This window comes from Astatotilapia calliptera, chromosome 14, assembly GCF_900246225.1.
Source record: "Astatotilapia calliptera chromosome 14, fAstCal1.2, whole genome shotgun sequence".
Lineage (NCBI taxonomy): Eukaryota > Metazoa > Chordata > Actinopteri > Cichliformes > Cichlidae > Astatotilapia > Astatotilapia calliptera.
The window spans coordinates 39,008,852-39,036,300 of NC_039315.1; the positions used below are offsets into that span (position 1 = coordinate 39,008,852).

The 27,449-nt window shown below is 38.9% G+C and overlaps 1 protein-coding gene across 5 annotated transcripts in view; it reads right to left on the bottom strand.

Moving 5' to 3' along the window:
* Window positions 1–27,449, bottom strand: part of LOC113036074 (kinase suppressor of Ras 1-like) — a 54,739-nt gene that overhangs the window by 6,665 nt on the left and 20,625 nt on the right. For 3 of the 5 annotated variants that reach the window (XM_026192116.1, XM_026192117.1, XM_026192118.1), the window contains 10 exons: window positions 10,784–10,931; window positions 9,135–9,531; window positions 8,755–8,918; window positions 8,569–8,635; window positions 5,529–5,612; window positions 5,368–5,429; window positions 3,986–4,098; window positions 3,655–3,829; window positions 2,820–2,874; window positions 721–766 (listed from right to left, as the gene is read on the bottom strand). In XM_026192116.1, coding sequence (XP_026047901.1) covers window positions 721–766; window positions 2,820–2,874; window positions 3,655–3,829; window positions 3,986–4,098; window positions 5,368–5,429; window positions 5,529–5,612; window positions 8,569–8,635; window positions 8,755–8,918; window positions 9,135–9,531; window positions 10,784–10,931 — 1,311 coding nt within the window. Of the gene's footprint in view, window positions 1–720; window positions 767–2,819; window positions 2,875–3,654; window positions 3,830–3,985; window positions 4,099–5,367; window positions 5,430–5,528; window positions 5,613–8,568; window positions 8,636–8,754; window positions 8,919–9,134; window positions 9,532–10,783; window positions 10,932–20,557; window positions 20,669–25,777; window positions 26,230–27,449 lie in introns of those variants that run through there. The other 2 variants (XM_026192120.1, XM_026192119.1) reach the window with 2 other exon arrangements.

Sequence of the window (27,449 nt, forward strand, 5' to 3'; positions counted from 1 at the left end):
TCAATCCAATAGAGATACTGTGAAATAACCTCATATAGACAGTCACACTGGGTGTTGAATGAATCAGCTGGATCTGAAGCAGTTCTGCGAGGAATAAAAACGTCCCGAACACTGGGTAGGTCTGATGTTAATATAGCCAACACATCATTTAATGTTTCCACCAAAAAAGTACTGCCTAATGGGAATGTTCAATACAGGACCTCTGGTTATGGCTGTAGGATCATTAATGAGAAGACACGAGGATGGGTCTCTAACAAAGTACTAAATACAAGGTCTGAATATTTGGAATAGGATAATAGAAATGGAACAGTTTTTAATACATTAACAAAGCAGCCAAAAACTTGCTTTTGCTGAAGTATTGTGTGTAGATTTGTGAGACAAGAATGAATTGAATCGTTTGAACAAAAGGCTGAAAAATAACAAAATTTGGAACATTTGAAAGAAGCTGAAAAGTTACCAAATGGATGTCAGTGCCAGAAAAAAAGGAACATGCTTTAGCACAGTGCATTGGCAAGTACTGTAAACCAAAGGAAAATGACATGAGTAAAATATACATGTAATGGAGACAAACCAGCAAATCACATCCTTTTCCCTTCATCTTTTTAATTTAATATACTGCAATCCAATCCAATCAGATTTTATTTATAAAGCACTTTAAAATACCCAACACAGGACCAAAGTGCTGTACAGAAAATAAGTTATGTGGCTTCTATTACTCACCAATCCCTGTTCTGTGGCTGTTATTTGTGTCTCAGTAATCACCATCCTGAAACCAAAGAAATTAACAAGAATTCACCAAAATTTGTAACTAATTAATTTATCTTTAGAATAACTACATTTGGAAACTTGCTGAGAGCTACTGGCTGCCAAAACGGCTCCTCTTTCTCCTCTTTCCATGTCCCGGCATTGTGCTGGGCAGCAAAACTATTTTGTTCCAAAGCCTGCTGGAGCCTTATTTTATAGAGTTTGCATGTGAGGCTTTTATCAAGGTGCTCCAATCCAAAAACACCGGCCCGCATAAAGAACTATATTGTCAGTGGCTGGGTCTCTGACCCAGCATTTTGAGTGTTTTTTGGTAAATTTGTATTTTCTTAGAATAATATGTGTAGTTCTGGTGTTGCATTATTAGTTAGGTTTTAGTTGAGCCTATTCTAGTTTAGGTCCATCTATGTCCTCTTCTGTAAGTCTGTTCTGGTTTCCTTTATGTAGTCTGCCATGTATTTCGTGTCAGTATATTTCATGTTGTCTAGTTGGTGCTGTCGTTTCTACGTCTGTGTTTCCTGTTGTATTTTGAAGGTCTGGCGTTTCCTCGTTCAATGTGCTTAGTTTTACACTTCCCCTCTGGTGTCACTATGTTCATTTGTGTCATGTGATTCCACTTCCCCTGATCACCCCTTTAGTCTGCGTGTTCCATTCTCTTTGTCAGAACGTCTGTGTTTCCACGTCTAGTCATAATCATAGAACTCATAGTAATCTTAGTTGTCACCGTTATCATGTTTGATCAGAATTTTCAGTTAGTTTTCCCAGAATGGGTTCCAGTTTAGTTGTCGTTCTTGTTTTGGGCTCTTTTCATGTCTACCAGTCTGAATAAAACAGCTCGCTTTTTGTTCAAGGCTCTGCTCCGTCTCCCCCTATGTCCGCACCTCATTTTCACACTCTCGCAGTCAGCTCCTGCTGACCGTGACATATATGAACAAATGGCTTACAGTGTAAGTGCCCTAAAGCTAGAAAAATGTGATGTAAGATTCGACTTTATTCTCCTGCAAGGAGGCAGACCCAGGAATGGAGTTTCCTAAAACCACAAATAAAGGTGGTCAGTATTTTGATAGGATGTAATATCAGCAGAAACTCAGATGCCATTTGTTTCCAACTCATGTTATCTTATGAGTTTTACAAATTCAAGAAAATTTTGTAAATAAACTATTTTTTAGGTTTTAGTTTATGTTTTACAAAAACATTAACAATAATAATTTTGAATATCACCATAAATACTATTTATGTACAGTGTGTGCTCTCTACATAGCAATACTGGATTTTTTTAAAAAAGAGTTTAAAAGAAAAACCGCAGTGATATACAGGTCAATCTAACAATACTTTTTAAAAAAATCTTAAAATTTGCGTTGCTCTGGTGGATAAAGAGAGTGACTCACTGTGTCAATATAAAAAGAGGAGGAAGGCTGTAAAACCTTGCAAAAGAGTCCAATGCAAGTCAATGTCATTGAAGCTCACCTCTCTTTAATGACAGATGGTGAGTTGTCGAAGATATCCTCAAATTTTCTGCCAGTTAGTGCTGCCATTTTTGCTGTTGTTAGGTGCTGCTAACTTGTGTTAGTGAAACTTTCTTTTTAGTGGAACAAACACTTCAATCAGCTGTTGTTCACACAGCTCATAGTAAACTGGAAAGGGGAGGGTCGCATGTCTAATCTCGTGACAATAAGCAATTGTGACAATATTGGGGATAAATAAGTATGTTTATGTACACGTAAGCTTTCATGTGTTAGAGACTTCGATTGAGGTAAGGAGGAAGAGGATGAGGGGGAAATAAGGAAGGAGAGAGAGCAGCGGTGGAGGAGGAGAAAGAAAGAGAAAGGAGAAATATCAAACTATACCTACAAATGTTAAATGCTAACATACAGTTTGAAAGAGCCATTTGTGAACTTTAAAGTAATTTAGAAAGTGTACTATGTAAGTGGACTGTTTGGTAAAGCACTGCTACTGTTTGAATTCCTACCAAATCTGACTTGAACTCATGATAGTAAGTATATGAATGAAATAAAAGTGCATCATTGGATCGCTACATGAATGTTGTATTCTCTTACCCAGACTCATTGTGACTGCCAGAATGCTGAACGCTGCATGTGGAGGCAGGAACATCTGTTGGAAAACTCAGCTTGAGAGCATTGCACTACTACAAAACTACTTATCATCATTCCAAATTGATGCTTGGATACTTGCAGTACATGACATGAGGACAAAGGATGTTAAATCCAACATAGTTTGAAGCTGTCAAACTATCACGTTTGAGCATTTAAAAATGTTTTTAACCAGTTTGACAATAAAACACTTTACAACAATTCTTTGAATGGTTCAAAGACAGATCACGATGCTCACATGCTCAATCATTCACTTGACACTTTTAAACATGAAAAACTGGTTTTGCCATGCAGCCCAGTTTTAAAATAAAAGTTGGTTATTCTCAAAAATCTACATAAAAACAGAGTACACTGATTTTCATATCATTTTAAACTTATTTGGAATAACTCACCAAATAGTTTTTTAATCATATATTTTTTTAATCAATGTTTTTTTTAAACACAAAAGGTGCAGTTTAAGGTATACCTCGAATTCTCCAGCGTTTTTTTTTTACAACTGAAGAAGCCTCTTTGATGAGAATTGAAACATCTTCATAAATTAAAGATGTCCAGCTGTCATCTTTTTTTCAAGCTCTTAAGACTCACAGGGCTGTAAACATTCCCCTAGTCCCACATCTCAACAAAGTCTTCCTGACAACAAATGAGGCCTTATTTTCCACAAAAACACACTTTTCACTTTTGTTAGAGATGTAATTTCTACAACTTTAATGTTTAATTGAATTTATAGTTAAATATATCGTTTCTAAGAGTGAAACAATGCTGTCTTTATTATGTTGCATACCTGGGAAGTTGAAGCGGTTGTCCCAGGAGCTCTGTGGTGATGGGTTAGGTGGGGGGGTGGCACTTACGCTTGAAGGGTTACTCTGCTGGAAATGTGCTGGAGAGGAAGGTGTGGAAGAGGTGGCTGATGACGGGTTACTGCTGGATTCCAGCTGGTTAATACTGGGGACAGGGTCCTCCAAACACACAAGGAGTCCATTATTTCAATTATTTCACATTATTTATTTCTTGCACACTGATCTCAACAATCTTCTCCATTTCAGTATTGAAGAATAGAAAGAGCTAGAGCAGACCTGAATGAGATATAACACATATTAGAAAACTGCACTTACCCTTTTGGTTAGTGCCTTTGGTAAGGTGCCAAACTGCACTGAGACTTCGGCTGTGTGATCAATCCGATTGTTGATGTCTGATGGTACCGATTCTGCCCTACGCATCCTTGGCACTACCGGTCAGATAAAAATACAAGCTTTGAGCTTAAAATATTTTCAAAACTTTACAATTCCTAAAATAAAATAAACAGGCCCTAACATGTTAGATTCTTGCTGATACTATCCTGCCCATTATAATACCCTTCCTAATATGCTACTAGTGTAACTGTCAAAGCTAAAGGGAGTCCATTACAAAATTAATAGCATTGTTGCCAGTAATCGCTAGACTTGAATCACCTGGATGATTTGTCTACAGACATTACTAAGTACTGTCATGTGCCCTCATCTTCCCTTCCTTCCCCAGGCTGGGTTTGCATCTCCTCTCGAGGTCCATGTTGTAGTGTAGAGCGGCACCAGTTGTGACCTGGCAAACCCTTTGTTACTGATTTCTAAGAACTACAACTGACCACAAAGAAAAATATAATTTCCATAACAATTTTCCTAAAACTACAAGTTGTAGGATATTTTCCCACTTATAGAACTGAAAAAAAAACCCTGTATACCCACTTTTATCTAACATATTTTCCCTTACCAAAACCCCCACATTTCAATAGAGTTATAAAACAAATCAGTGGTAATCCCAGTATGTTTACGAATTCACTAGATAACAGACTAACACTTTTTTTTTTTACTCTCCTTTACTCATAGAATTGAGCAAATGATCAAGGACTGCTGGCTTGTAGGTAGCTAAATTTAAGTGGACTGGCTTTTATTTAGCACTATTCTACTCTATCCAAGTACTTAAAGCATTTATACAGCATGCCTCATTCACCCATTCATACATGTACTTTTTTTCTACGCAAGTGCTTTCTATCTAACTTTCACACACATTTACACTCGGCTGACTGTATCAGAGAGCAACTTGGGATTAGTATCTTGCCCAGTGATATTTGGCATGTAGACTGGAGTATACAGGGACAGAACCACCAACCTTCTGATTAAGGATGACCTGCTCTACCTCCTGAGCTACAGCCCCACCCATTTCTGAGCTCTGGATAACAGTTTCATCACAGTCAGGACTTTTCATACTGATATATGTGCGGCTGTGAGTAAGCACATAACTATTTGCCTGCACTGCTGTGCATGTGTTGCACATGCATGAAATGGACCAGGTAGTAAGTGAACATAGGTGAGGATGACCAACCGGTCACTGGTCAGGGCCACGAATGCTGGAAATTGGCCCGTTCCAATCTCTAACCAGTCTAACCAGATTTCTAATGTAGTCTTTAACACCACTAGACCAGTAAAGTCACACATCACTAAATTATTTTAATGTTGCTTACATGTAGCAAATGATATCCGACATGAAGGTGCATCTTTGGTACACTTGTTATGGCACTTTAACCTGTGAGGAGAAGAATACTCTAAATAGTACACTAAAGAAGTCATGACAAGTTGTACTGCAGTCTGACAGAGTGCACCAACTTATCTTTACAGTTCTTACTTGCAGTGTTTACACTTGACACCAAACATCATGCTCTTAGAACAAACTTGACATGTTTGGGAGAGCCAGGACTTAGTCGAAAACCTGCAAAAGAGAAGGAGAACAAATATGACAAATATATTGAGAAATATGTTTAAGAATTTAGTCAGGTGATAATAGATGACTAAAACCCTAGCCTTAAATTTTGTGACTGTATATCTAAATGTAGAATTTTAACTTAATAATAATTTCATTTAGAATGACTGACAGTGTAAAGTCAAATAGTAACTTCTGCATGCTGTGAATACAAAGGAATTCAGGAAAGAACAAAAAACATCTTGTTCATCAAGCTGTTCTTAGAGCTTTTTTTTCCTTAAGCTAAAAAACTTAAATTTCTCCTGATGAAGCCAAAGGCCTGATCACAGGTTCAAATATCATTTCAGTCTGCTAATAAGAATAACATTTCATATGTAAAAAGGAGTATAGTATTACATGTAGTACAGAGGATAGTATATCCAGTATAGTACAGTATGAAATAAACATACTATATGTTTACATAAAATTTCACTCAAATTGGACTCAAAGGCTACTTCATGGGCATTCATGGGCTATTCCTTCATTCCTTCAGATAAAATCAAGATCAACTCGACCAGACTGACAGCAAGAAAAAAAGTATGGAGAAGGTGTGAAAGGGCTCATGAACCAAAGCATACCACATCATCTGTAACACGGCAGAGGCCGTGTGATGGCATGTGCGTGCATGGCTGCCAGTGGCACTTGGAAACCCGTGTTTATTGATGATGTGACACAGGACAGAAGCAGCCGAATGAATTCTGAGGTGCTCAGAGACATACTGTCTGTTCAAATCCAGCTAGATGGACAATGACCCAAAACATATAGCCAAAGCAAGCCAGGGGTTTATTAAAGGAAAGGAGATGAATATTCTTGAATGGCCACCTGATCTTAACCCAATTGAGCATGATTTCACTTGCTGAAGACAGAAAGGCAACAGCAACTGAAAGCTGCTGCAGTAAAGGCCTGGCAGAGCATTAAAAAGGAGGAAATACAGCATCTGGCGATGTACGTGATTGCCAGCAAAGGGTTTTCAACCAAGTATTAGCCATTTTAAGTAATTTATTCAATTACTTTTAAACCCCTGAAATTAAGGGATTGTTTTAAAAAATGTTCTAGTTCCTCACATTGTTATGCAATCTTTTTGTTTAACCCACTGAATTAAATCTGAAAGCCTGCACTTCAACTGCATTTGAGTTGTTTCATTTAAAATCCACGGTGGCGATGTACAGAACTAAAACTAGAGAATGGGTTTCCTGAAATAATGCAGAGTGAATACTGACAGCTGAAAGGTTTGAGTTAGATTTTTATAATTGCTCAATCTTGTACAGCAGTGTGTACACTGAATATGCTGACTCATTCACATGAAAGCCAAACTGCAGAACTGTTGAAAGCTGAAGTTCACACAGAAGAAGTTTCAAAGTAGCCAAACGTCTTTACAATGTACACTAGAAAAAGCTAATGACAAAAGAAAATTTAGAATCATCAAATAAATCGGAATGAATATTGAAAGCTGATATTCTTTAAATCACGTGAAGAGTTGTCTTATGTGTTTTAAACATCTAAACCCAAGAATCTTAAAATCTTGAAAGAAAAAGCAGAATATCTGCATGTCTACTCTAATCTGCTGTGTGTGCAGATCAATGACTTCTTCTCAAACAGGAAGTCAGTAAAATAAAGTCGAATGGACGGCAGCATCTTGTCAGAGGACAGTGTGACAAACACTTTAATCGAGGGTTCGTCAGCATCTTCTTAGCAGAGGTGGTGACATGCCACATTCTGCTTTTGTTGCTTCCTTTCAAACAGGAAGTCAGTGACCCACCTGAAAGTGGAGCTAAAGTTCACAAAAAGTAGCCTGTCATAAGATCCTGCAGAGTCCAGATTCTCTTTCACAAAAGGGCTTATTCAAATCTTTGGAAAGTCATCAACTGACACTAACCTGCTGAGTGTGTGTGTGTGTGTGTGTGTGTGTGTGTGTGTGTGTGTGTGTGTGTGTGTGTGTGTGTGTGTGTGTGTGTGTCTCTCTCTGCAGGTAAAATAGTTGTTAATCTTAAACTGTTTTGTGAGTTTTATTTTCAGACCAGGTCCATGTTAGCGGGGAGATACAGACAGACATTATATTAAGTTAGATGAGTTGAAATGTGGGAGAATCCACTACAGACAGGCAAATGGTTTCAGCTCTAATATCCAGCCAGAAAAGATGATTCAAAAAGTCATCTACTGACCCCAACTTCCCAGATTTGAACCACCTATCTGCTGAAGACAAATCCACCAATAAAAAATAAGCCTGGAGTTAACTGGCCAATCAGAACGCTTTATCCAGTTACTACTGCCATACTGTTACTCTGTGGCAAATTCCTGTCAGATTTCTCTCGGTGCACTGGTTGAAAAACTGCTTCTAAATCCAAAACCGTAATGCCTAAAAAAATAATAATAATTTTTTAAAACTAAAAATACAGAAGATGGAATGATAATAATCATAATAAAGATTAGGCTAACAACAATACTGTGAATGGTTATCTACATTCACACTTGCACAAAGATTATGCAGATGATATGATCACTGATATCAAGATGATATCAATTTATTGATAAATGAATGTCAAAAGTTTTATGTTTTTAGTTCACTTTAGCTTCAGTTTCCAGATTTTATGTTTTGAAAATGTGTAATTTTAGTTTAGTTTACATTTTTGTGTTAGCCGTTTGTTTTTATATTCTAAGTGGTATCTCAAAAAAAGCCTAATATGTTTTAAGAACTACTGTACAGACAGACCACTTCATGTCATGTAAACATCCCAGACTCGACATGCACCAATTCCTCCTGATAGCTGTTGTGTTAACATTTCCTGTTTATTTTATTTGGCTTAAGTTAGATGCTCAAAATATTGTTTCAGTTAGTTTTCGAAACACAATATGTAAAATGCATCACCTGCAGTGGCCATAACATAACATGTGATAACTAGAAGTTTTTTTCAAACTGGTTACTGACCTGTGGGTTACAGCCAGGCCAATGTCTCTTCTTATTGTATGGGGGGAACTTCTCTGCATGGCTAGATCTGTGAAGAATATTAGAAACCAGCATATCAAAAGAAGAGATTCTGTCAAATTGATACAGAGAAGGGCCAAAAGTCTATGTGAACAGAAATCCACTCCGGTAGCTTTTATAGAAACTCACTGTCCAGTAAGATGGGGGCGACGGGCATCATGTATGGAGCTGAGGCTGGGACAGGGCCAGGTGTTTGGGCAGACAGCAGAGGTGATCTTAGACCTGAATCTTCAGAACTGATCCCAGAGCCGTTGATCTGAATAGCAGCCAACACTTTCTTCTTCTTACAGGCCCTGCAAAGACACCGACAAATTTGTAAATTCTACGGTGAAACCTCCTTACACTATAAATGTGATTCATGAATTACACTATAAGGATAGACAAAATGATTTTTTAAATTAGTTTTCACAATTGTGGAGATAAGAAATTGATTCAGGAAAGTACATAGAAATCTTCCTGTCAAAGTAGAGCTGAAAATGTATGACTGCAGAATTCCTTCTAAAACCTACTTGCGTGTCCCAGGATCCTCGTTGCGGTTGGTCGGCTGTGAGTCATGACTCTTGTTTTTCGTCAGTGCAATATTGGGAAGCAGTTGCAACAGTTTGCGAGAGGGTGGTGGTGGTGTGTGGGAGGACTTGAACGTGTGGGTCTTTGAGACCTGTGTTAGCGAAGGGGTGCTTGATTCCAAAGAGAACGGATCACTCATGTTCTCAGCTGGTACAGTTGGTCCCTGGTCATCTGAACAGGGTACCACTGATATAGAGATGGAGCGGCCATGATTGCTGTTGGGTTTTAATGAGGTAAAAGGGCTACCAGAGCTTAAAGAGGGTCTAATAGGAGAAAAGGGACTGCTGTCCTGTTGTGACTCAGAACTGCAGGAGCCTGAGTTATGCCTCAGATCACCTCCTAGAATTAAAGACAGTTTGGATCATTACTTGTGAAATACAATCAGTCTGATCAAACTTTTAACACCTCTGTAGGAGCTGAAAATTATACTGTATTATTTAGTGCCAATCCTCATTTCTTTATATTTTGCTTCCAAGGAATAACAATTTTTTCTGTATTTTTTTAAAGTGGTCATCAGCAATAGTCCTTTCAGATTTCTGTCTAAAGTTTTTCTTTTGACAGTGGCTGTTTCTTCACTCATTGTCAGTTCACTCCCTGTACCTGACCATTTTCCAAGAAGCATTTGTTTTGTTTGTTCAGCAACCTGAGACTGGCCTGTGAATTACTGAATGGATAAAACAGTTTTTTGTCCAAACATAACAGGCAACCTAGCAAAAAACTTTTTTAAAATTTGAATCTTTTTAATTTTAATGTAATATAATGTAATCTTTCATTCACACATCTTTAGCATGTCACAAAAACACATAATTTGTTCCATTTTCTTTGAGCTTAATCTATGAAAAAAATCCAGTTACAAAAAATTTGACACATATAAAATAGTATTTTTGCACCAGCAAGTCCCTAAGAGTCTTATATACTGTACTTCCATGTATGCACACATTTCAATAAATTGTTTCCCAATTTCCTTGCAAAAATATGAAGATTAGAGGAGAGACTCCTTACTTTTGAACAGTGCTGCATTTTAGTAATAAAACAATTTGTAGAACACAAATGACAAAAAGAAATCCAAACAAAACTAGAGACAATGGGTACATTCAAATACTTAATTTTGCTAAAGAAGGCTCTAAGCAGAGTGAAGTGATCCTGAAGTCTCTATGCAGCAACCATAACATAAGCTGTTCAAAGTCTCCAAATGCTTAGGAAAAGAACTTCAATGCTTCATTACCTCCTTAAAAGAGGACACGTCAGCTGTCCTTTATGTGACGGCATCCTTCACAATATTACCCCACAATTCATAGCTGCGCACAATCTAACCATTCATGAAAAAAGTCAACATATGCTAGATTACATCTACCAGGTCACTGACAAAATTCATGGAAATATATTAATTTTCTTCAGTGGAATTTAATAAGTGGGGTTGTTTTTTCAGCATCTAAAACAATGTAGTAGCCACCTCAGATGATTAAAGTATGAATTGTAGCACTGCTATTAAAAAATTCTTGTATATACCCCTCCCGAAATATCCTCTGATGAATTATTCTACAAATGACTCATGAAAAACAAAACATAGAAGGGGAGGTTCTTTGGTCACCTGTTTCATTAACACTCTTTAGACAGGAGAGAGCAGTAGTGAGGCGAGAGCGATCCTCTGAGTTGGAGCTTAGGCGTCTCATCATGTCCTGCAGCTCAGAGCTGGACATCTGCAGCAAGCTGTCCACCGAGAGGTTCCCTGCTGCAGCCTGCATGACACAAGGATGACATATATCACCGACAGCTTAAGTTATCTACTGTTCACTCGCTTTTATTTATATGCCAGATTTTACCCAAAGTGTATTCCCGTTGACTTAAAATCCAAGTATACCAAAATATAAGCAATACTGCAACCAGCAAAAATGTGTAAACTAGAAAACGAGAGAAACAAAGAAAAAATGATAACCAAAAAACAAGAAAACCAAAAGCAGCTAAACAAGAAATATATATTTTTAAAATTCAATTAACTTGTATTTTGTGGACTTAGAGACATTCATCCCTCTGATCATCCTGTGGGCAGCGGTTCAGGAGTACCAGGTGACTAACGTGTTATTATGGGCCATTTAGTCACTGCAGTAAGTCGGACTCATTCCAGTGAGACCTGGACTCTGTCAAAACTGCCCTTTCTAAATGCTAAATGCTATCCATAACTTTTATGAAAAGAATTTGTGGGCCAAGGTCTATGAGAAAGCCCAGTAGCCTAGGGTTTCTGATTTGGTAGCCTCAGGATCATGTTCCTGGTCTTCACAGATGTTGTTGGCCTCACCAATGAGTGACCCCCAGCTTGCACTAGGGTGGTTTGCAGCTGAAGTGGCTGGGATGAGAATCTACACCTCCAAATCTAAGGTGTAGATTCTCAGCAAGGAAATGGTGGAATGCTCTCTCTGGGCCAGAGATGAATTGTTGGCCTGAGGGAAGGAGTTCGAGTATCTCAGGGTCTAGTTCACAAGTGAGGGGAGAGTGGCGCAGAAGACTGACAGACAGACTGGCACAGCATCTGCAGTACTGCAGATGTTGCACTGGCCTGCTGTGGTAAAGAGGGAGCTGAGCATGAAAGCAAAGCTGTCAACTAACTGGGTGATCCATGTTCCTACAATCAAAATGAACAATGAATAAATGAATGTGCTTCTCCCAAAGCGTGGCTACATCGGCTGAGGGGCTTGATCATTCAGGAGGGGCTTAGCGTACGCATGGAAGTAGAGAACCAGTTCTTGTAGAGAACCAGTTCCCAGTAGTTCAATTCCTTGGAATTGTTAGTCTGCTTGCCTATCGATTCTGCTTATTGGTTTCACTTGTACGTATGCTACAATCAGCTAATTTCAGTTTGTATGCGGAAAGAGGCAAATAGTGGTGCAATCTAAAGTGTGGATATGAACATTACTTTTATTTTTATTGCAAAAAAGGACACGAGAACAATGATAAACTGCAAACTGCAACCAAGACAGGAACAATGCCATTTTGCTGCTAACACAACTTCAGCTCTTTGCAAGCATCTGTCTGCATGACTGCAAACATTTTCTTCCTCACCACAGTGATTCTACTTTAGAGTCACTGTGGCGATCACAGTACCTTCAGCTACTGCTCATTTCTGGCCTTTTCTGTATTCAGTTTTATATTTAATGATGAAAAAGCATGTTCCATTTAGTTGAGATCAGGCAACTGACTTGGTATTTGAACAATAATTCACTTCTAAGGAAGAAAGCAACTGGAGGCTTCTAAGAGGCTTCTTCAGTTCCGAAATGAAGAAGCCTCTTGGATGACAGGTGAAATATAAAGAACTTCATTCAGCTTCTTTCCAAGCATCTTAGACTACTACAGTCCCGATCAAAAGTTTATCACTGCTATCACTGCTGAATAATTAAGAATAAAGATCCAACCATGCAAAATATGATTTTTTTTTCTTCCTATTTTTCAAGTGGTCTTAAACTTTTGACCAGACTGTATAACCTGATGACTTACACAGATAAAGACCTCATTTCATTACGTTGTTAAACTCTTAGGTTAGCTTTGCGGTATGCTTTCAGCCATTATCCTTTTACACTAAACAGTGCTATCTGTCCACTTTTGCAGAATTTGGCTAAATCTGGATGGATAGACAGACGGACGACAGATGCAGCCTGAACTAAACTGAAAAAGCTAATTGGATGACATGTGAAGAGGCTTCTTCAGTTCTGACGTCAAGCATCTGGCTAAATCTGGGCGGACAAACGGAAAAACCAAAAAATTTATTTTTGAGCGCAGGAATTTATAATTATATACAACAGTGATAAAAAAAAAAAAAGATTTCTTCTGGATCACTCCACAGTTCCCTGTACTCCAACTCCTGTCAGCCTTAAGACACCCAACCGCTGCAGCGCCATCAGAGAACTTCTGCAGATGGCATGTTTCACTGTTGTACTGGAAATCTGAGGAGTACAAGGTAAACCAGGAATGGAGTCCCCTATTGTGCCACAGTATTACTGACCACCACATCAGACAGCGTGCCCCCCACCCCTTCTCATTCGGCAGAATGAAGCGAGGGTATTATAAATCAAAAAACATGACTCTCACAATGCCACCAGTACCATCTAGGTGACAGTGAGCACACTGCAACAGGTAGGTAACAGCATCATCCACTGGAAAGAAAACTGAACAGGTTCACCTGCAAGCTAAGACGGGCAAGAACCAGTCTCTTTAGCACCTTCATGACATGACATCAAGGCAACTGGTTTGAAGTTATCAAGATCAGAAGGACTGGCTTAATTTAATACTGGTACTAAACATGATGTCTTTCATAGCACTGGTACTTTTTCGTGCAACAGACTCAGGTTGAAGAGATCCTGCGGGATGTCAGACAGATGGAACGGACGATTTACATTTTCTTTACCTCACTTTCACTCTCGCTCCAGCCCAGCACCCGTGACGTCTCTAAACACACAGAGCCACTCTCCTCAGCGTGACCCCCCCCCACCATGAAAAACGTAAGAAAGACTGTGAGACCATAGAAAAAAGGGTGGGGCAAGAGCATGTGACATTATACAAGTGACTGTCGGTGATCACATTGCGACAAGCATGCAAACAAAGAACTATTAGTTTGTAATGGATCCGAGTCTAGTCGTGTCAATCCTTGGCGAGTCAACTGGACAAGAGGTTTTTGATTGCTGAGGAAGTGTTGAGATTGGTGCTGTGTGAGGACGGGCAAGAGGGACTCCAGTACTGAACTTGTTGAAAAACAGATTCAGCTCATTGGCTCTAACCAGGCTACTCCCCTGCTGTTGTATGTCTTTGATTGAGTCTAGTGATAAGATGCATCAATCTCCACACCGCTTTGATGTTATTCAGCTGGAGTTTGGTCTCCAGCTTCTCTCGGTATATATCTTTAAACCTGATCAGTCCCACCATGGTATGTCCTTCTGAACTTGCAGCGGCTTTTTATCCATCCTGCATGTTTGCATACAGAAGGTCCAGAGTTTTATTGTCTCTGCCAACAAGTAGAGTGCAGTCCAGACTGATACGGGTAAAATCACCACTAATGGTGATGAAAGCCTCTGGATGTTTGCACCGTAGGTCAGCGACAGTCACTTGTATAATGTCACATGCTGCTGCCCCTGCTGATGTAGTCAAAGACAGTTACAGTGGTAAAGAATATGGGCAAATACTCTCAGTTAAAAGTTCAATGTCTAGCGAGCAGAGACATTCCTTCACAGTAACATGTCCTGGATCTTTCATCAACTAACCCTGCAATCCCTCCACCTTTCTTCTTACTATTCAGCTTGGCGTCTCTGTCGCGTGAAAAGTGAAAAAGCACTATGGTCCAGGTGCAGCCATGTCTCTGTGAAGCATAATATACTGCACTCCCAATACTCCCTTTGATGTCTTAACAGCCTACCATCTTATTAGCCAGAGACCTCACTTTTCCCATAGTGACCGATGGAACGGACGATTTATATTTTCTTCACCTCACTTTCAGCCTCTCTCCAGCCCGGCACCTGCGACGTCTCCTCTGATGTTCTTGCGGTATGACCAAGCTGGCTTTAGTCAACAGCGGTGTTTTGGAGATCACTAAAATGTGTATGTAAACACACAGAGCCACTCCGCTCAGCGTGACCCCCCCCCCCCATGAAAAATGTAAGAAAGACTGCGAGACCATAAAAACAAGGAAGAAAAGACTAAGGTCCATGGTTTATAAAAACTGAAAACTTGGAGGAAAAAAAGACTAGATTAGATACAACTATAAATAAAATATATAGAAAAACTAAACTAAACTGAAAAAACTATGGGAGGCACTGCAACAGATTGCCACTCTCACAGTGAATGAAAAAATGAGGCCATTTATCGGACTGAACCTCTGAAAATAGGGCTATATATAAAAAAATGTCTGTAATTTTATAACAGTTCATGCAAAATTTTAGTAAAATCCCTCAAACTAAGCCTGCAGTTTAATCATATTGATTGTTTTCAATTTACAGTCTACTGTGGTGAAGTACGAAGGCAAAAATTATGTCTTTGTCCCACACATTACAAAGGGCACTGTAGCTACAATATTATCAGACATTCCCCGGAATACAGAGTGAAAAACAAATTTAGGGAGAGGCAGAGGCATTTCCTTTGAGATAACAATGAGCCTGCACATTAGAGGATGAAATTAAGATATGAGGAGGCAATGTGATATCACAGGGGTGTTCATTACAGTCAAACAGAATGGTTTTTTTTAAATCACACATATCACAAAGGCCACCAAAAGTAAACTTCAAAATGAAAAGTGGTAGGAAGGGATCTTTCAGCCAGTTGTGATGTAGTCTACTTTGTTCTCATCATGGTCCAAAAGGAGACAAAACTTATTTCACATCTAGAAATCTAGAAATAGTTGACCTTCTAGAGCAGGGGTGTCAAACGTGTGGTGTGAAGATATATATATTTATGTGAAAAGGTGAATTCAGCCTTTCACCACCACTTACATTTTTTTATTGCAGACTGAAATTTGAGGCAATATTTGCACATTACCATCCATCAAAATTAATCAAAAGTTGTCCTGTAAAATCCCATATTTGAGCAAACTCTAATAAAAACCTTCACATTTCAAAAGACAACTATTAATGCATAGTTATAGGTCACAAAAATCCAGAAGAAAACACGTAGAACATATTTTAATATAAAATCCTTAGTCACAAAAATTAAGAAAATTATATTATATTGTCATTCTACTTTCATGTTGAATTTAACAAATATAACAAGCTATATATTTTTTATTTTACTGATAAAACAAAATATCAGTAAATAACTGTTCTGGATTTTCCAGATGGTGCTCTCGTTTTAACTAGGAAAATATTAAATATGTACATATTTTTCATTTTAGAGAGGTGTTGTCCTGGGGGAGTGAGGTACAGTTTTAAGCATACTATGGGGGATTAAAAATTCAAGCAGCAACGTAAAAAAACCCATACATAATAATTAATATAGCAAAATAATTAAACAATTAAAAGTGATGAAAAAGGGATAATTTTACATCAGTACACTTGCCAAGCAAAGCTGCTGTGTCTACGTGACACATTTGGAGTCTCATACAAGATGCTAACCCTTAACGCTTAATCCTAACACCTAACCCAACCCTAATGCCTAAAACCACGACCGCAATCAGTAAGCTGACTGTCTAAATGAATGCAAGAAAAATTGCAATAATTATATATATATATATATATATATATATATATATATATATATATATATATATATATGTGTGTGTGTGTGTGTGTATGTATGTATGTATGTATGTATGTATGTATGTATGTATGTATGTGTGTGTGTGTGTGTGTGTGTGTGTGTGTGTGTGTGAATAACAATTTTCTTGCATTCATTTAGACAGTCAGCTTACTGATTGCTGGCTGTATATAACTGTATATGTATATTAAAAAAAATTCCTGAAAGTGTTGCACAATTTGCACATTGTTTTGCAGACTACTGAATCTCTGCTCATCTCCACTTCTGAGAAACTGTGATTCTCTTTTTATAAACCACCTGTTTCTTTTAGTAATACTTACTTTTCCACTCTTTTGTTGCTCCTAGCTTTGAATAAAATACATACACACTTGTGCACACTGTATGGTTTAAACACAATAACTCTAACAATCTTTGTGAAGCACAAATAGACACATACTGTACACACAATATCTATGTGTACGGCAACTAATTCAGTTGCACAGGTTGAGTCAGGTTTCCAAATTCATGGCATGTGTCTGAAACAGGCATATCCGAAAACGTTAGAGCACTTATGCAAATATGTGATGTCTTGATGAATCGAGCAGGTATTAGAAGTTTACACAGCACCATTCTCGCATGAAAATATCTTAAAAGTTTATTTTGTGACCCAGACAGAGTAATGTTTCAAACTCCGCCACTCTGTGTTCCTCCGCCACTGCCTCGTTTGAGTTTTGGACGAAATGGATTCTGGGATATTGCATTTCTTCATTTCGAGCTAATTGGAGACCAGAACAGCCAATCAGATTTTTTTGCATCCAAGTCTGTGATTGGCTGGTTTTGTGGCACAACTATAACAGTGCAGAGAAAGAGTTGAGCGTGCACGGGCAGAAATGTTGAGAGCGCGAGCAACACATTGTGAGCGAGCGCAAATACAAAAACTGAGCGAGAGGGGCTGCTATTGTGTGTGTGTGTGTGTGTGGATAATAGCAAACACTGAAATACATTTTTTGCACGCAGCAATGAATTTTGTTCACTCAAATTCAGCTTTTCTTCGCTCAAAATAAATTTCTCCTTAAAATGCAACACTTACACCTGCAAACTTTCTTTTACGTGCACTCAGAATAGTGGCACAAAAATAACGCCATAGCAGCACAAGAGTCCACATCTGGGTACTCTACAAGATTATTCCAAACAGCTGGAATATCTGGGGAGTAGATACACTGGAGAGGAGGAGAGGTGTGACGCCATGTTCCAGATAACTTGGATATTGAAACTTAGGAGTGATGTCACTCCTGAGTTAGCGTGTTCCCGAAAAAGCACGGAAAAACAGGTTGGTTCTTAGGAAGGTAGAGTCATTCAAATATCACTAACAATATAGTATAATGCTTTTTTGTTTCATTTAACTCTGGGTTGGCTGGGGTTGTTCTGACATTCTGAGTAGGAAAATTGAGTCGAAAACTTGGAAATTCCAACTTTCAACTTATTCAGGAACACACCGTGAGTCCATAGCAAGTATGGAAGAAAGAAGCACCCAACTTAAAATATAACCATTAATCATTCTGTTTCTTTTTAAATCCACATTGCAGGGTCAGCAGTCTAAACACCTGGACAGCTCTTACAGCTCTTTTGATTCAATTCAATTCAATTCAATTCTACTTCATTTATATAGCACCAAATCACAACAACCGTCGCCTCAATGCGCTTGGAGGCACACTAAGCCAGCCAAGAGATATAATCTCTCCAGCTCATCTTGAGTCTACTCCCAAGCCTCCTTCCAGTTGGACAAAATGACTCACTGCCAGAAATCATTCTGGCCAGATGCCCAAACCACCTCAACTGTCTGCGTTTAGTGTGGAGAAGTGCTCTATTCTGACTCCCTCCTGAATGACCAAGCTTCAGCCAGTTTCTAAACAAGAGTCTAAACATAGATTGATGCTGTCAATTGACTGGTCAATTTCACAAAATATAAAATGCACCACACAGGTCCATCACTGGTGATGTTACAGCATTCTGTTTGTCAATCTTAAACTCCACTCTCCCCTTACTCATGAAAACTCCTCCACTTAAGGTAGCACCCCTTCACAAACCAGAATGTGCACTCCACCCTTTTGCAGCTGGGAACTATGGCCTTAGACTTGGTGGTGCTTATTCTCATCCAAGCTGCTTCACATGATTGCAAACAAGTCCAGTTTGACTTGGAGTTCATTGGCTTGATGAAGCAGACAGTCTTAGCACAAGATACTAAGACTACCAAACCTCACATTTTCTAAAAACGGGGCTGTACCTAGATATTCTATTATGAAGAGAATTGGTGAAAGGGCAACCCCAGTCCAACACCCAACAGGAATGTCTGACTTAGCCCATACTTCCAATCTGAACTCTGATAAAACTTTTTAAAGCTCAGTATTCAATGTTATCACCAAAACTTAGGTTCAGAATAGATGTGTCATTTAGAAAGGATGAAGCGCCATACTCACATCTGTTGTTTATGTAAAGCATGTTGCTTAAGCCATTGTACTGCATTTCTGCAATATTACCATCTTTTCCAAACCTTAACCAGAACTCCCAGAGGCTAATCAGAAAACATTTAAACAATGATGCTGCTGCTAAAAACGAACAGAGTTTTACTTTGATGTTTTGGTGTAAAAAACCTGATGTTAGTGCAGTTAGTTGGTGCAGTATTACACTGTTCCAGAGCCTTGGCACCACAGACTGAGAGGCTCTAACATCCCTAGACTTCAGCCTTGTACAGGGGGAACTAATAGATATTAAGCTTGTCAGCGAAGACAGCGAGCAGTAGTCTATTTCACAAGAAGTTGGAATAAATAATCCTGATGTGATGATGTTATTTTGCATCACGAGCCACTTACAGTCCAATTTGATCTTAAGAGGCCTGGACCAGTGAATTTCCCTTCACTGAGATTGATTTTACATGTGATTCAAAGTCCAGAGAGAAATCAAATGTTACACCAGATTATGAACACTGGTCTTCACAAATAAGCAAAAGGAAGCAATCATTTCTAATTCTTGAATACATATCACGAGGAGTTATAATAATAGCGTCAGTCTTGTTAGAGTTTCAAACAAGGCAAACATTCAGCTACTCTGGTCTATCCAGCTGGTGAGACTTCAAAGATTGAATGATGCTGACTAAAGGAAGGGTGTAAAAGGAAAATTACAAAGGACCCAGAATTGAACCTTGTGGAACCCCTTTGGTTAGAGAAGCAGTGCAAGCTGAACTTGGAGAACTTGCTCGCCCTAACAGAGAATATCCTTCCAAATAAGTAGTAGGAAAACCAGTCTAGTCATGATATAGAGATACTAGCCAAAACCTTGAGGCTGTTTGTGGTCAACAAGATGCATGTCCCATCACCAGCAAAGACTTTATTGTATAAAACTGTTGCAAGTTCCTCTTTTAATAAACAACACATTACACCTCCCTGAAATTATCCCAACACAGCCACTGGCCTTCAAAGTATTACTGTAATGGTCAAAATAAGTATGCAGTGAAAGAACAACCTATATATTAAACGTTATTTGTGTTCTACACGTCTCATCCAAAAATATGGAAAAAGTTAAAAAGACTGGCGAGACAAGACAACATTTCACACTTCGCAAAACTGATGCATACCGATACCTGGGTACTGCCTGGGCATGCCTAAGCTGACTATGTTTAGGTGATGAAACCCACCCTCCAAAACAGAAAAAAGAAAAAAAAAGAAAGAGGTAGAAACACTAACAGAGAGACACTGCAGTTAAAACTTTTCCTTTAACCTTTGATATCCAAATGACACTAATTACTGCTTACTGCCTTTTCGGACATACTTAGTCACACAGAAGTACATTTCTGAAGAAAAGCCAGAACACCAAGACTGAATGACAGAGTCGGTACTGACAGGCATGTGGGTATTCATAGTATGTCAAAGGCAAACACAAATCTGTATTGATACCCACCACTGCCAATAACGACACACACACACACACACACACACAACTGTCCAGAGTACACACGCACATTAAAACTGAGAACACGCAATGTGACTATCTGAAACAGCAACAATAAGGAAATGAAGGAAACACTTTTCCTAAGATCTGTATCACAATACATACGCTGAAAACCAGCAGACAGAAACAGCAGAGCTTTGATTAAGTACATTACCATGAGGTTGACAGTATCTTTTAAACATTTGAGCCCCTGCTCTCATAATCCAGGCACTGTACCAGAATAATCCGTAAGCGCAACAGGCTGCTGGGAAACACACAGAGAGCCAACAAATCTTCCCACAGCTGTTATCACACTCCCTCTTTTTCTCCTCCCTCCTTCTAGCACTACCCTCCCCCTCTTTCTTTCTCACTCTCGCTCAACAAGGTTTTTCACACGTCTCCTGACTTGCAAACACAGTACATAAATGATCATTCACTCCCCATGCATACGGTTTCATTTTCATTTTTACTTTTATGCGCTACCCTTAGATTAACATTTGTAATACTGTAATAACTGACAGCAAGTGCTTTATCATTATTATCATTCTTATAGTTATTTTTGTTATATTATTTAATCTACACTGAAATGCACGCTAGACTTACATTCAAAGCAGAGCCCTGATTTTAAGAACCTTTTTTCTGGTAACACTCCATTCAAATGGTTATCTATTTGATAAGCTTTAAAGCATTTGTTATAGTTACATTTCCGAAAGCTACTCTTTTTGAGTGTATGTGTCTAATCAGTGCTAAACCCCACCCTGCCTCAGAAGAAATCCTCCAAATGAATAAGATGTGCATTAGTGCTGTATGGTAATGCTAACTCTGGCTAACTAACTCCTGCTAAATGCAGTTACATGCAAAACACCTGCACTGAAAATGTTACTTAAACTTAATTTACACACATTTGAAGGAAGGTAATAGGAGTTACGAGTGTGCCACATCATATCATCAGCTATAATACAATTTTTATGGTATAAAAATGTGATATCATGATATAGGCTGGCATAGAAACGCCATGCATTTACATTCCCTGCTCTGTGCAACAATGAGACAAGCTTGGACATGTATAAGAGAGTTGCAAGTGTGACGCTGATTACTACTTCAACAACCTCCTACAAAGTACAGTACTTTGCAAGACAACTGCTCCCGCTGAAGGTGGAAACAACAAACTTGTTTTGCCAGTAGAAGATAAAATATTATCGCATACATATGGGCTAGATAGGAGAAGATGCTTGCAGCTGCTATTGTGACCCAAGCATGAACAAATGGCTCCACCATTGGCCCACTCACTGACTGCACTCGATATGACAGGAAGAACAAATAGTGGTTACATGATGGAAATACAGGACTTTAAGCAGCTAGTCAAAAAGTTTGACACAAGACACACTACGAAAGTTAGAAAACATTTTTCAGTTTTATTGTGTGACAATATTACGTCACATAGTATTAGTTATTGATTTATTCTGTGTCACTGGATATAATGGTGTCTCACTATTATTGCACTATAATGCTGCTGGGACCTTGTTTCTATATATTCATACTCCAAATTAGGAAAAGTGTTATCAATGGCAATCACTGGAAAAGAAAGGTGGAATATGCCCTTCAATTACTTATAAATGCTGTTGCTTTCAAGCAGTAAGCATCAATATAATTCAGCATTTATTTTTCTATATATATATATTCACAAATATATAATATTATCGCAAATGTTCTTGAAATATTCTGATATACATTTAAGTTACATTGCCAACACCTGATGACAAGCAAATCCTGTTTGTCATTAGTGTGGGCGATAAGTCAACATACAATACAATACAATACAATACAAATGGAAAACAAGTAATATATAATTACTATAGATAATCCAGATAATCCATACATATAATGGACACCTGGGTGAAAATCAAATCTCAGGATGTACCACATTTCACGGATCACATTAACTTGGTGGACCGAGACATCAAATTCACCAGGGAGGATATGAAAAACGGCAGGTTAGCCTTCTTAGACTGTGAGAGTTCCATTAGTAATGGGGACATCTAAAACCTCATGTGTACCAGAAACTTACACATCAGTATTTAAGGTTTGACTCTCATCATCCACTGGAGCATAAACTGGGTGTCATCAGGACGCTACAACACAGAGTGAACACCATCCCCACAGACACAGCGGCCAGGGAAGCAGAAGAACATCACATCAAGAAGGGCAAAGGGAAAGACCATCTCTGAATCGAGGAGGGGGCCTAAGGGTACGACTTTCGCCATCGTACAATGCTGTGATTGCAGCCATTCCCCAACTTTCTGTGAATGGTACTCGTGGCCATTGATCAGTGGGCTTTGATCAGTGGTTGTTGATCAACGGTCATGAGAAACGGCATAATTATGACACTTTTATTGTGTCAGCAGACTATTTGGGGTCATTGTCATGCCAGAAAAATGAGGCCTTTGCCAATCCAACACTTTCCAGATGGTATGGTATGGTGGATCAAAATCTGACAGAAGTTTACTGTTTTCATAATTCCATCAATTACGAATACAGTTTCAAACCATGACAGTTTTTACTTATGGCTGTAGACACTCCTCTCTATACACATTGATAATAACTTGATTCATCACTTCATAAGACCTGTTTTCTTGTACGCTCAAGTAATTTGAAGTGATAATAATTTACTTTTGCTTTGATGTAGAAGGTTCCTGAAAACAGATAAAATCTTTAATTTAATTTACAAGAATAAAAAGTACAATAATTAAATATAAATTAGAGCACAACAGGTAGTTAAATGCTTACAGCACTGAAAGCCTTTCCAGTTATTCAATTAATAAAACAGATCTGTTTTAGTTTAAAGTGAGAATGTAAGTACACCATAAAATAAAAAAATGCTATGTGCTGAATTATTAAAGCTGAGGTTCACTTCCATAGTTCATCAGGTAAAGGAGCCTTATTTTTTCCAATTACTGAATACAACAGAAAAGCTTTAAGTTGTCAGCTTACTAAGTTCTGCCTCCTCATGCATTTTACTAAATTGGCATAGTCCTGTAAGTGTTGTAGGAACATGCCTGATTCCAGCTATACCCCTTGGGGCAGTGCTTATCTCTTACACAGTAATAAATGACAGGAATGCACATGCAAAATGCAAACCCAGAGACAAACACGCACAAAATTTGGGTGGGTGTGTTATAAATCTTTTCATTAACAGTTTGTTCACATATAGATCAAAGAGCACGCTGCAAATGACAAGTCTATTGTCCTTGGACCTCTCCCTTTCTAAAAGGTAATAAAAAATATAGAAATAAATAAAATAATATAATATAATAATTAAAAACCTGTAGCAGCTGGATAGCGTAGTGGTTAGACTACACTCCTTTGGAGCAGAGGATCAGAGGACAGCTGGATACTGGAATGCCTAGAATTTTACAAGATCAACAGGACCATAAGAGCCTTCATCAGGAACTCAATGGGGATGTGGCGTACAACACTAGAGGCCAACTCCAAGCCCATAGCACAAGTCACAAGTCAAGTGCGGGATCTGCATAGGCCTGAACCCCCTCAGTGAGATCATTAACAAGACTGGCTACGGATACCGACTACGGAACGGAGCAGTTGTCAGCCACCTCCTGTACATGGATGACATCAAGCTGTATGCCAAGAGTGAACGAGACATCGATTCACTGATCCACACTACCAGGATATGCAGGATATATTCGGGCTGGAGAAGTGTAGTCGGATGGTAACAAAGAGCGGGAAGGTAGTCAGAACTGAGGGGATCGAGCTACCAGAAGGCAACATTGCAGACATAGAAGACAGTTACAAGTACCTGGGGATCCCGCAGGCGAATGGGAACCATGAAGAGGCAGCTAGGAAAGCTGCAACCACCAAGTACCTGCAGAGGTTCAGGCAAGTCCTGAGGAGTCAGCTGAACGGTAAGAACAAGATCCGGGCTATCAACACCTACGCCCTGCCCGTGATCAGGTAAAATAAGTACCTGATCACCATCCATATATATATATATATATATATATATATATATATATATATATATATATATATATATATATATATATATATATATATATGCACAGAAAACAAATGGCAGGAGCAAAACAGCACCAACTGGTAGAGCAGTCGCCCGAGACTACAAGACCAGACTGACCAACCTGTGCACTGCCTGGATCGACTAGAAGAAAGCCCACATATGGATCCTGGAATGCCTAGAACTATGCAAGATCAACAGGACCATAAGAGCCGTCATCAGGAACCCAATGGGGATGTGGCGAACAACACTAGAGCCAAACTTCAAGCCAAGTGGCAGAAGTCACTGTCAAGGCAGGATCTACCAAGGAGATGCTCTCTCCCCACTGCTCTTCTAAATAGGCCTGAAGCCCCTCAGTGAGATTATCAACAAGACTGGCTACAGATGCCGACTACGGAATGAAGCAGTCGTCAACCAACTCTTCCACAAGAATGTCATCAAACTGTCTGCCAGGAGTGAACAAGACATCAATTCACCAGTGATAGATGGCCATGGTGATAGATGTAGATATACTGAGTGATACCAACACAGGGCATACATGTAGCCAAGTGGCTGGCATAATATACAAGAACATCTGTGACCAGTATGGCCTGTAAGTACCAAGGAATCCTTAGCCTCCTGTGAAGACATTTCATTTCTGGAAGAAATGGAAGAAAACGTATGTATGTATATATACATATGGGATGGGCAACTCTCCCCCTTATTTAGAAATGTGTAAGAAAATATGGATTAATTTTTTATCCATTTATTTCTCACCTTCACTATCTCTACTCCATGCAAGTTCACTTTTCCACCCTCCTTCTCATTCACACACATATATTCTGTCTTGCTTCTATCAACTTTCATTCATTTTTGCTCAGTCTTTCCATTTCTACATTCATCAGTTCCTCAAAGTATTACTGCTATCTTTTCGATAGAGGTACTCCCACTCTTTCATTTGTAGCACATTTCCATTTTCATTTCCTTAATAGCTCAATCTTTCTGCCTAGCCAATTGATACAAGTCCCCTTCTCATTCCTTAGTATCCAGTCTCACATTCACTACAAGCCTTTCTCTTCGCCATCTCTCTTTGCTGTATGCCTGGCAATCCAGCACTCCTGTCTACTTTCTTTAACTCCCTGACTATTCTTTGCTAACCCCTTCGTTTGAATACTTTCCTTCACTTCCTTATTCCGCAACTTCCACAAAAAGTCTCCTTCTCCTTTTTCTCTGTGTGGAGGATGCACCAAATACCAAAAATCAAATCACCTTTTCCAGTGAAACAATATGGTACTCTCTCTGAGCTTTTAATCTGAAAGATCTTAATCCAAAAGTATGCATTAAAGAAATGTTAAACCGCCTGTATACGCTGGCGTCTTGTCCTACCTCAGTGTGCTACATATGATTCCAGTTTGCTATGCAGCGCCTTCCATGCGGGCTGACTGTCAGCCTGATCGCCTCCTGCTATTAGCTCCTTAGCGCTTCCTTGTCCACCTGTCACTTCCTCCTCAAGCCAATGTCAGGGGGAAAAAACAAAACTGAGTCACCCTGAGGTTTGAACACTACCTTCACTGTTTGTGTGCACTTTTGTTTACAAAGTGCTTTCAACATGTGTATATCCTTGAATCACTGTGTGTGTGTTGGTATGTGGCTGTGGCTGTGGCTGGTTTGGGTGTGTATAAATAGCTCACTGGGGAGGGACAGAGGCTTACAAAGCAGCTGACTCAACACATTCTAGTTTGAGTGTGTGCTCATCACACAGAGCAGTATGGCTGGTGCTCTTGAAAACACTGCAAAACTCTGTCCAGCCAATGTACTACATACTTACTAACTATAAAACCTTACCATTCTGTTTAGACACCTGGAACAGTACATTAGAAAAATAAAACATATTCAGTATAATGACGTCAAGCTAAACTGTGAATGACAGTTATACATCTGACTAAACTAAAATAGCAAAAAAATGTGAAATGTTAGGAAATACTTTTATGTTTGTAGCATATCCAATAGCAAAGAAAAACCCACACATATCTCTGACATAGAATAACATCATGTTAGGAAATCTTGCTACCTTTAGGAGTCACCGCAATGTATCATTAGCCTCCATCTCACCCTATCCCAAGCATCTTTCTCTGTCACATCAACCCTTTGCATAGCCTCCTTCACTAAATCCATGAACCTTCTCTGTGGTCTTCCTATTTTCCTCTTGGTTGGTAGCTCCATATTCAACATCGTTGAGGGCATGAGTTGTTTTTTTATAGCATGTTTAATGACATATCAGAATCTCAGAGATTGACAGAATATACAAAGGGAGATGCAGCAAGATGACAGTTTGTTGAAAGACCTTTGGACAAAACTCTGCGAGTTCTTTGCTTCCATTTTGACTTTTTCTCATCCTATACCAGTGCTGATCTGGAGGTTTTTTATGAGTGGTGACACTTATTGTTCAATGGAAATACTCTGTGCACCCTAAGCGAAGGTGCATGCAGAGCAGTGACGATGTCATTGTTGGCGTATGAAGAGATCAGTGCACTGGGGCCCTTACACCTATCTCCATCTCAGTTACACATATGTGTTGCCAGAAAACCACATCATCTGTAAAACACTGACATTCATTTCACTTATTGAAGACTAAACTTTGGACAGAAAGGCCCACAAAGAAACAGCAACTGAAGCCGCTGCAGTAAAAGCCTGGCAGCACATTAAAAACAGGAAACCCAACATCTGGTGATGTCCATGAAATCAAGACTTCAGGCGCCATTGCCAGCAAAGGGTTTTCAAACAAGTATTAGAAATGAACATTTTGTTTTCAGTTATTTAATTTGTCCAATTACTTTAGAGCCCCTGAAAGAAAGGGATTGTGTTAAAAATGCTTTAGTTCCTCACATTTTTATGCAAGCTTTTTGTTAAACCCACTGGATTAAAGCTGAAAGTCTGCACTTCAACTGCATCTGAGTTGTTTCATTTAAAATTGACAGTGGTGATGTACAGAACCAAAATTAGAAAAAAAAAAGTCTCTGTACAAATATTTATGGACCTGACTGTGTCTTTGGACTAT